At 30.1% G+C, this 10,665-nt stretch overlaps 2 protein-coding genes across 3 annotated transcripts; one reads left to right on the plus strand and one right to left on the minus strand.

Moving 5' to 3' along the window:
- The first annotated feature begins 593 nt into the window (after positions 1-593).
- On the plus strand, positions 594-6,344 carry LOC119600039 (sulfotransferase 1 family member D1). Its single transcript, XM_037950050.1, has 4 exons — positions 594-722; positions 4,461-4,795; positions 5,524-5,656; positions 5,721-6,344. The coding sequence occupies exons 2-4, from the start codon at positions 4,461-4,463 to the stop codon at positions 6,264-6,266; spliced, it is 1,014 nt and encodes a 337-aa protein (XP_037805978.1). The 5' UTR covers positions 594-722; the 3' UTR covers positions 6,267-6,344.
- Positions 6,345-8,993: 2,649 nt separating this feature from the next.
- LOC119600040 (protein lethal(2)essential for life) lies at positions 8,994-10,150 on the minus strand. 2 transcript variants are annotated; one of them, XM_037950051.1, is made up of 4 exons: positions 10,008-10,150; positions 9,624-9,724; positions 9,269-9,558; positions 8,994-9,209 (listed from the first exon to the last, which is right to left on the minus strand). In XM_037950051.1, exons 2-4 carry the CDS (start codon positions 9,722-9,724, stop codon positions 9,034-9,036), a joined length of 567 nt encoding a protein of 188 aa, XP_037805979.1. In that variant the 5' UTR covers positions 10,008-10,150; the 3' UTR covers positions 8,994-9,033. The 2 variants fall into 2 exon arrangements, with proteins under 2 accessions (XP_037805979.1, XP_037805980.1); XM_037950052.1 differs by having other exon boundaries at positions 9,624-9,753; positions 10,008-10,142.
- Between the last annotated feature and the right edge of the window lie 515 nt (positions 10,151-10,665).

The following is a 10,665-nucleotide window of genomic DNA, read 5'->3' on the forward strand; positions in this document are numbered from 1 at the left end:
GCGAACTTTTATCGAGATACATTTATATTATACATAATTATGAGCTCAAAAGCCCTTTTCGGGGGGTTCAGTTGTATGGGGCTAGGTGAAATAATGGACCGATTTTAACCATTTTCAATAGGCATCGTGTGTATTCCAAATTTCACCAAATTATCTTGAAAATTGCGACCTGTACTTTGATAACAACGTTTACATGGACACACGGACGGACGTACATCGTTAAATCGACTCAGAAAGTGATTCTGAGTCGATCGGTATACTTTAAGGTGGGTATAGTACCAATATTTTAATGCGTTACAAACATCAGCACAAACGCATAGTACCCTTCCCACTATAGTGGTGTAGGGTATAATGAAAATGAGTTTGTAACATGACTGGGTACTTTTGTATAAGGCCTTTCGCATGGCCTCTTCATTCCATTTTCTTACCGTACATGGCGCTGTGTTAAGTTGACTGAGTTACACACACACACACACGCCAACATAACTCTCAAAAATACTCATTTAAATGTACTCTATTGATTTGAACCTAAAATCAGTGCGTACTAAATAAATTCGGCAAGATAACGTTTAATGGGATCGACAATGATTATTCAGTGGACAGCAGTCAAAGTGTAAAGAGTTAAAGAAGTATTTTTTTTTTTTGTATTGTTTGAATTAGTTTGATTTTATACATATTTCTCATTGAACTATTGACGTAAATCTGGTTATCACAATAGAAATGTAAGTTTAATAAGTAGTATTAAAATGTTCATTAAATTCTAAATATGTACATTTTTCTGAGATGGGTCTTATTTTGTTTATTAGTGTCTAAAACTAACTGGTGTTAAATTTTAGTCCAATCGGATAAAGGGAACCCGTGCCGGAAATCGATTGAAAAGAGTAAAATTGGGTAGATAATTGGAATTTTTTGGTTTCTTTAAATTATTAAAATTAACTTTTGTTAACATTTCGTCTAAATCATATAGAGAAAATTATCTATCCAACAAGGTATAAAACATTTATATCATAGGACAAATATTAAAGTTATTGAAAATTCCACAAGCCATTTTTCATGCATTTTTTGTATTGTTTGGTCTCTTTGTTCTTTTAGCATGAAGAAGACATGTAAACAAAAATATTTACACAAAAAAACGTGTAAAATAAGAATTATTTAGTCGTTTTTGCCACATATTTGTGAAAAGAAAATGCCCTCAACTTTGTTATTTGTCGCTCCATATAAATACTTTATACCATGTTGAAAAGATAATTTTCTTTAGAAGATAAGATGTAGTCGAAATTTTAAGAATATATATAATTATAATGGCACTATTTTTGAAGAATTTTATAAAAAGTTTTATTATTTACCAAGTTTTACACTTTTCGATCGATTTCCGGCACGGGTTCCCGTTATTCGATTTGGCTAAAATTGTATACCAGTTAGTTTTAGACACTAATGAACAAAGTAAGACCCATCTGAGCAAAATCGATATTTTTTGAAACCTCTAATGTACATACATATGTATGTATGTTATGAATAATGCAGATTTGATTTTATAAAATTTCTACCTCTAAAGTAAACTGTTTCTACTGGTTTATATTGATTATTGAAACAATAATTTTAAATGTTTAAGAAATTACAAAACAATAAATATGAAAGAAAAAAGCTTGAAATCAAAGCAGTTTAAAAAATAACATTTAAGAGAAAGCTGTCCCTTATATTTATACAACAATAAAAATTTGTATACAAACATAAACCAATGCAGATTTGACCCACTAAAAAAGAAAAACAAGAAATTCGAAATTAATAATAAAAAAATATATGTATGTACCTACATATGTATATACGTATGTACATATATAACAACAGAAATAAATAAACAAACAAAACAAATTGTATTGTGAATGAAGAAAGTTGCTTTTCTTATTATCAATTATTACATAATGATCATTTCGAATTTATTATTTGTATACATTGTTGGCAAAAATAATAGGAACACCAAAAGTGTCACTGCTTTCTTCAAATTATTGTTAAACCTTCAATAAATAAAACTTAAAAAGGTGAAGGTTTTCACATTAATAAAATTCACATTAGTAGAATAGTTCACCATTAATTTAAAAAATGTTAAGTGGATTTTACATGATTTTTGTGACGACAAACACTGTTGAGTCATATAATAAAGTTATTCTAATGTGATTACTTCCCAATTATACAATTTTTATTGGAAAATATACCTTGAATGAAAATTGGACTATTGATTTTAAATTGTCACATAATTTTCTTCAAATATTATGTGTTAAAACCTGTTTTTATATGGAAAAAGTGTGTAGTACAATGGCTTACTAACTATAACAATCGTAAAAATATACATAAATAAGTGATGACCAAAATATGCAAATTATTGCTTTTGATTTAACAATTTAAGAATTTTTACATCGATTTGTTAATGCATATATTTACATATTTTACCCATAAGAACACAATTTTGCTTGATTTAATTTTAGTAGCATATTTAATATTTCATTATTTTTATTTTCGTATATTTTATTTTTTTGTAAATTATATTTTTTAAATTTATTTTTGAATTTTGTGTACTAAAAACACAATTTCACAATTTCGAAACAAAAAATAAATGTTTCTAATTTAGAGAGTTAGCATAGAAAAAAATTATTACAATTGGAAGAAATGTATCAATCTTTGTTGTTTGGAATTTGGTTTTTAGGGACCAATTGTGTCTTGAATAAATTAATTGTATTCAGTATCTCGAACGGAAATTTTCGATCACAGATAGAATGAGCGTTATTAGGTGTTAATGTTAAATCTAAGACCGTATTGGATTGTAAGAAAGCTTTAATTGAATACTCTCCCAGAGATAAGGTTTACATCATATGGGTAACAGGCCACTCGGCAGTAGTCGGCAACGAAAGAGAGAATGTATTGACCTTAAAGGGATCAGCAACGAAGGCTGAATTAAAAATATGGGTGAGAGAATCCAACAAGTCCTCTTGGAATAACGAGACAATGGGTGGAATCACAAAGATCCTATGAGATCACCCTAATGAGAGCAAGACAAGAAATCTCCTACAAATGTGCAAGTCTGAGGTTAGTATGATAGTACGTATTCTGAGCGGACACATAAGATTACCTGCGGATCCAGACGAATGTAGATCATGCGAAGAGGACAGCTGGGAGTGATATTTTCCGCATATAATATTCTTCACGAACACTGATTGGAAAATTCTTAGGAAATACGTCCAGGAAACTGAGTTTCTGAACATTGAAAGATAATACATTCAGTGAACTATAGTGCCCAATTCAAATTCAGTGTTGTACGGTTGTATTTTGGTTTGTCGTAATTTGTATATTATTGATTTCTTTTTGTTTCAAAAAAATTTATTTTACAAATTTTTAACACGTACAACGCTACAACAATACGACATCGATTGTGAATTGGACATATGTTTCTTTTTCAACAAACATTTTTTTTGATGGCCTATTGTATGTCTTCGGATTTGATGTATCAACCTAACCTAACCCTAAATATTTTTTGAGTACTTTTCATACAAAATTTGAAAATAAAATTTCCGTCCGGGATACTGAATACGGCAGTTATTTCAGAACATAATTTTAATTAGATATAAGTCTGCCAAAAATATTGTTTTCCCCCTTTGAATTTGTATGGCTAATTATGATATACATATTAAGTGCTTCTGCATCGAGTTGAGGTTTTAAAATATTTCTAGCACGTAGAACTTAGAGCAGTGCCAATTTCAGATTATTTCATTTTATTTTATTTAAGAAATCTAAAGTAATATTGCGAATCGTATAATTGGCCCTCAAATATTCTTATTTTCCAAATGTAAATTTAAATTAAAAATTAAATTAATAATGTACATAGTAAGAAAAAATACAATTGTGGGATTATAATAAAAACAGTAAAGTCTTATTCTTAACAGCTTACTTTTTAATGGCTGATACATACCGTCTACATTACTTAGAAGGAGTCTAGTAATGACTTATATATAACATACTTACTTTTTATCCTTGTAATGTTTTCGAACTTTGTTTTTAACACAAACGATACATTTTTTGTGAAAACTAATAGTAAAAGCAGTGTACGTAACCTCGTAGACAATTTTTTTTCTCAGAAACAAAACTACTTACCTAACTCCGTACTTGCCGGCAATCGTAGTAAGTACTTACCTAACACCCTATTCGTAAGCGAGCGTGGTAAGAATTTGCCTCCAATATCATCCCCGTTTTAAAATAACGATTTAAAATGCTATTGTGTAAGTAAATTTTAGCATTTTAACCCCTTACTTTTCAATATAAGGTTTTGCTGGGATTGAGTAAACGGCTTTGTAAGGGATTTTTGGATTATTAAGAATAGAACAGAACAACTTCATATATTTTCTAGTTTATATAATTTTAATAAATAATATTTTTTTTTTGTAATTGTAATTGTAACAAATACTTTTTAGATGCCGCATTGTAGTTTTCAAGCAGAAAGTATTCCTTTTAAGGAAATCGATAAGCTGGCAATATCAGGTGGATACTCTGCATTTTTTCCCACTTCTGAACCATCTGTGCCCGTAGTTGGAGACTGGAGGAAACGTTATTGTTCGTTAGCAGACACCTTTAAACCTGTTCTCGATCGAGTCTACAATTTTGATGTTCGTGAAGACGATGTTTTTATAGTGACCAGTACAAAGTGTGGAACAACATGGGCTCAAGAGATGACATGGCTCATAATGAATAATTTTGATTTCGAAAAGGCAAAAAGTATTGATTTAACAATACGATCGCCATTTTTAGAGTAAGCATTTCATCAAAAAATATTTTTTTTTATATTTATTCCATTATACTGAATAAATACATAAAAGTATTTAAGAAACTGTTATAAACAGCAAGTAATTCAGACATAAACAGACAATTAAATTATTTAAGGTAGCCTAGCCTATACCGAGATCATAATTACGTATGTTGAATATAAATATTGACACAACTAAGTTCTATATGGTCCTAAATGATACTGACAAATTTTGAAATGATCAAGTATTATTTGACTTAGCCCTCATACAAAGACCCCTTCAGAAAACTATTACGTCAATTCGGGTATTGGAAACAAATAGAAGCTTATATACATATGAATACATATGTATATTGGGGCTGACTGAAATTTTATAGAAATATGTAATTCAGTGACAGTGCAGATAATGCTCAGTAATTGTTTTTAAATAATATTCATAATTACGACCAGTTTGGTCATTTTGGATAGACGGACATTTTACATTTTTGTGTGTCAAAGAGCGTTTCTAAAAGTAATTGTTTTTTTAGTTAACATTAGACGAAGAAAACTATGACATAATCTATATCTGTTTTATAATTATAAAGATTTAAAAATATCATGTTAAGTAGAAGGTTTAAGCTAATTATCATTTACATAGCTATCTAAAATTCCGCAGCAGAACCCTTATTTTGCTGAGCTAACTCCTGAATTTTGAAAATGTCTTAATGAACATATAAATATTACTTTTCAACTAGATTTAACGGCGTTGTACCAAATGTACCGCACGATACGATCGAAGAAGCAAATAATTTAAAATCACCTCGTCTACTAAAGTCTCATCTACCCGCAATGCTTTTACCGCAACAAATTTGGACTAAGAAACCGAAGGTAAACTTAATTATTTATATTTAATAACATGTTATTGCAAATATCGAAGTTTTTTTACATTTAGATTATTTACGTATTTCGCAATCCAAAGGATGCTGCAGTCTCATATTTCCATCATTGGCGCGGCATGGTTGGTTACAAGGGATCCAAAGAAGATTTTGTCCAATCATACATGGATGGTCATGTTAATTTTAATCCATTTTGGCCCCATGTTTTGGACTTTTGGCAAATGCGAAGCAGTTCACAAGTCTTGTTTACGAGCTACGAACGAATGAAGTGTAATTTATCTTCAGTCATTAAAGAAGTTTGTCAGTTCTTAGATAAGGAAATTACACCTGATCAACTTTCTTCGTTAGTCGAACACTTATCATTCGATAACATGAAAAATAATCCAGCCTGCAATCACATTAAAGAATTCGAAAGTATGAAGGCTGCTGCCGGTCGAAAAGTCGATGAATTTAGGTTTGTTCGAAGAGGTATTGTCGGCAGCCATAAAGATGAACTGGCACCCAATGTTATACAGGACTTTGATGAATGGAATGATGAAAACTTAAGAGAATACAATTTATCTATTGATGATTTCACACAATATTCAAAGTACCACTGTTAATAGCAATTAAGAGATGTTTTAAATAGTATTATTTTATGTTAATAAAAAATATCCATTAATAATATGCATACAGTGGCTCAATTTATTAATCGGACACCTATGCATTTCTTTATTATTGTTGTACCATCCACCATATAAGTTTGTCATTCCCTGCATCATTTTAATCCAAGGTTTTTTTTTTTTTTTTTTGTTATGAACAACTTAATGCTTTTAATAGTCATATAATCTATCTATACAATAAATACATACCCTTAAAAACAAGGATAATACGTAGCGAGAAACCTTGGTTCACGACAGAAATTAAAACATTAATTGAAGAAAGGAATCAAGCATACAAAAGATGGAAACGCTTTAGGACACCGGAGTTATATAGCTTATTTAAGACTTGTAAATTCAAAAATAAGAATGACAAAATCACTTTATTATCAAAACAAATTTAAAACAGCTATTGATTCTAAAAGTAAATGGAAAGTGATCCGAGCTATGGGTATAACTAATAGTGACACTAATGATGTCAATCCCATGGATGTGAATGAATTAAACCAAAAATTCTCCAATATAATAATGCCACAAACCAACATTAATTTCTATAATGACTCTATTAGACATATTGACTTAGATTCTCGCCATTCACATTGTTTTAATTTTGTACACTTTACTCAGGATAATGTTCTAAGCTCGCTGTTATCTATAAAATCAAATTCAATCGGAAACGATGGAATTCATCCTAAGTTTCTTAAACTTACCCTAACTCATACACTTTCATACATAACACACATTTTCAATACAATTGTAACAACATCCACATACCCATTAATATGGAAACATGCTAAAATTATTCCAGTGCCAAAAGCTGATAAGACTTATAGGCCAATTGCAATTTTGCCTTTTATGTCCAAAGTATTTGAGAAATGCATCCATAATCAAATGAGTAGTTATATACATACGTATTCCTTGGTCACAGATAGACAATCGGGATTTAGATCAGGACATAGCTGTATATCTACGCTACTTGATGTTTCTGAAGACCTGCGATCTCAGATAGATAAACAAAATGTATCACTTCTAATTCTTCTTGACCATTCAAAGGCATTTGACACCGTACACCACAAGGTTCTTTCCCTAAAACTTCAAAATTTTTTTAATTTTTCATCAACTGCAATAAAACTTATATCCTCATACCTCAGTAATAGAAGTCAATCAGTTTATCATGGCACTAACATCTCCAGTCCTAGTGTAATGACTAGGGGAGTACCACAGGGCTCAATACTTGGTCCTTTATTGTTCACCGTATATGCAAATGATCTCCCACTGCAGATTAAACACTGTCGAATACAAATGTATGCCGATGATGTGCAACTGTACATCGGTTCTAAAATATCTGATATACCAAACTGTATTCAGAAAATTAATGAAGATCTACAGAAAATTTCCGTATGGGCTTCTGCTAATGGTCTCAGTTTGAATCCAAAAAAATCTATGGCTATGATAATTGGCCAGACAAAACACATACCAGCCAGTGTACCTGCTATTATGATAAATGGATCGAAAATAGACTTTGTGGATTCTGCCAAAAACTTAGGTGTAATATTCAATAGGAAACTCGATTGGTCTGACCATGTGAAAGTTGCTTGTGGTAAAACTTATGCAATGTTACGAAATCTTTGGAAATCACAACACTTTACACCTGTTCATATTCGGTTACTACTTGCGAAAACATATTTATTACCTACTCTAATGTATGCTTGTGAACTCTTCTCCAGCTGCGATTCATTGAGCAAACGAAGACTTAATGTGACATATAATAATATAGCAAGGTATGTTTATGGCATCAAACAATATAGCAATATCTCTCAGTATTCAAAACTAATTTATAACACCACTTTTGAAAACTTATTAAAGTGCCGAACTCTCCAGTTTTTACATAAGATTATTTGCACTGGTCAACCCAAATACTTGTTTGAAAAGATCATATTTTCAAGATCTTACATAAGATTATTTGCACTGGTCAACTCAAATACTTGTTTGAAAAGATCATATTTTCAAGATCTAACAGAGGTAAAAAAATTAATATGATCAAACATAAAAAAACATTCTCTGAACAACATTTCTTCATAAATTCAATTCGCCTTTGGAGTCAATTACCCCCTCATATTCAGACTATATGCAATGCAAGACAATTTAAAAATGCCATTTTTTCTTTTTATAGCTAATTTTACTCTGTATTGTTAGAACATTTAATGATATATATGTATGTAATCTTACTGTTTTTGTAGTAACATATCTAAATATGTATGCCTTCTCCTACCCAATACTTTAATATAAGACTTGATCTTGTTGTATTGTATTCACCAAATAAATAAATAAATAAAATACCACTTTTTTACTACTGACATTGTTCCAAAAACGTCGTTTCGAGATTTAAATATTTTATAACATTTTTCAAATTCTTAAATAACGTGTGTACTAATAATCGGATTTGAAAAAATGTTGTCCTGTCTGTCGGGTGCAAAAAAAAAATAAATTACAAATTTTTGTAATAATTTTTATTTTAGTATAAAAAATCAAAAATACTCAAAGCATTAAATAAAAAAATATCGTTACATAAAATGGCACACAATGGTGTTATAAAATTATTATAAATAGATATCTAAAAAATAAATAATAGGTTCATAGGCAAATATGACAAGTATGCATGTACGTTTGTTTGTATAAAAGCAGTCTGTTAAAAATCATTGTAATTGAAATTTTTTGTTTTTTTAATAGATTAGGCTGTTGTCGTTTCAACTTTTCTCTCTTTGTCTTCTTGGGATGATGGACCAGTCTTAGAGATGGGGACCACGCGTTCTGTATTTGGTGGAGGTAACTTCTTCATGGGAGCAGTTACTGTTAAGAGTCCATCTGAAGACAGGGATGAAGTAACACTGTCGGGATTGACGTCATCTAAAGAATATAAATAATACGTTAATAGGTATTAATGGAAAATTGTAATGAGAACTTACTTGGTAATAGATAACGTCTAGTAAATTGCCTGGATACAAAGCCATGTTCATCTTGCTTTTCTTCATGCTTGGCCTCTACAATGACAAATTTGTCGGTGACCTTGACACTGATTTCGTTGGGTGTGAACTGTTGAACATCCAAAATAACTTCAAATTTTTCTTCATTAATATTTAAAGTAGATCCAGAATCTTGTTTTTGCAAGCCTGTGGTACGCTGCCAAGGACGTAAATAGCCAGAGCGCAACATTGTTGGCCGAGAGTTCCATACGGATGACAACAAGTCATCACGTCTAATAAAAAAATTAAATGTATTTACATTTGTAAATAAGACAAAAAGTATTGTATTGTAACTTACCTTAATCCGGTACCGAAATGCTGGTCCAAGAGACGCGATGTGCGTGTTGGAAATTCAAGTTCATCCCACCAGTCACGGAACATTAAAGGTACTACTGACATCTACGTTATACAAAGATAAAAATAGAACACTAATGGTAATTAATTTAAATCACCACCAAATGTTGAAAAATATGTATATTATAAACAACTAATTATTGTCCAAACAAATTATAAATATAATAACTTCTTATAATTATCACATTAACCGATATTTTATTCGGATTTTAATTATTTAATTATAATTTTCTTAAACTTTGATAAAATATTGCCAAATTTAATTTAATTTCTTATAAAATGTATTTCTTAATTTAGAAACTGATTCACTTCTATATCGTATTCGCACCTTGATTATCTATTTGTATATATAAACTTTCACCTGAGATGTTCTCACGTCCGATATTATTTTATTATTAATACGGATTTTTAATTTTCCAACAGTTTTTATATTAGAAAATTTTTGCCCGTTCTTTATTTCATCATCATCCTCATAATCATCATTCTATTAACACACTGACTGATATATAGTATTGTATATACGTTCATATAAAATTAGGGTGTCCAAAAATTTAATATAACTAAAGCAATTGATTGATAAATTATTTAAAAAATCTTTTTTACTAAACCTAGAAGCGTTAGAGGAAATACTGGAATCAAAATGACTGAATTTAATTTTCATTTCCAAAATCGAATACTTGTTTGAATATTAATTTTTATTACATTTGCCCACCGTTCACTCCATGTTTATGTTTTTTTCCTCTAAATTTTGTCAATAACATTTAACATATTTTTCTGATGCTAAGGTAATAATATACATACATATATACTTATATTGTTAGATCAATGCTAAAACACTCTCCTGAATTTCCAGATGTCAATACTTTCAACATTTACAAGAGTAAATATTTGAAGCTACAAGTCCACAGAATGCATCCGTGGTCAGTTATCCCTTTTAGGAGATTAATGGGCAAACATATCGATATAGTTATCCAAAAAAAGTTCGT

Source organism: Lucilia sericata, unplaced genomic scaffold (assembly GCF_015586225.1).
Source record: "Lucilia sericata isolate MDLA Ls3-8-SP2 unplaced genomic scaffold, ASM1558622v1 Contig000101F_arrow, whole genome shotgun sequence".
Taxonomy (NCBI): domain Eukaryota; kingdom Metazoa; phylum Arthropoda; class Insecta; order Diptera; family Calliphoridae; genus Lucilia; species Lucilia sericata.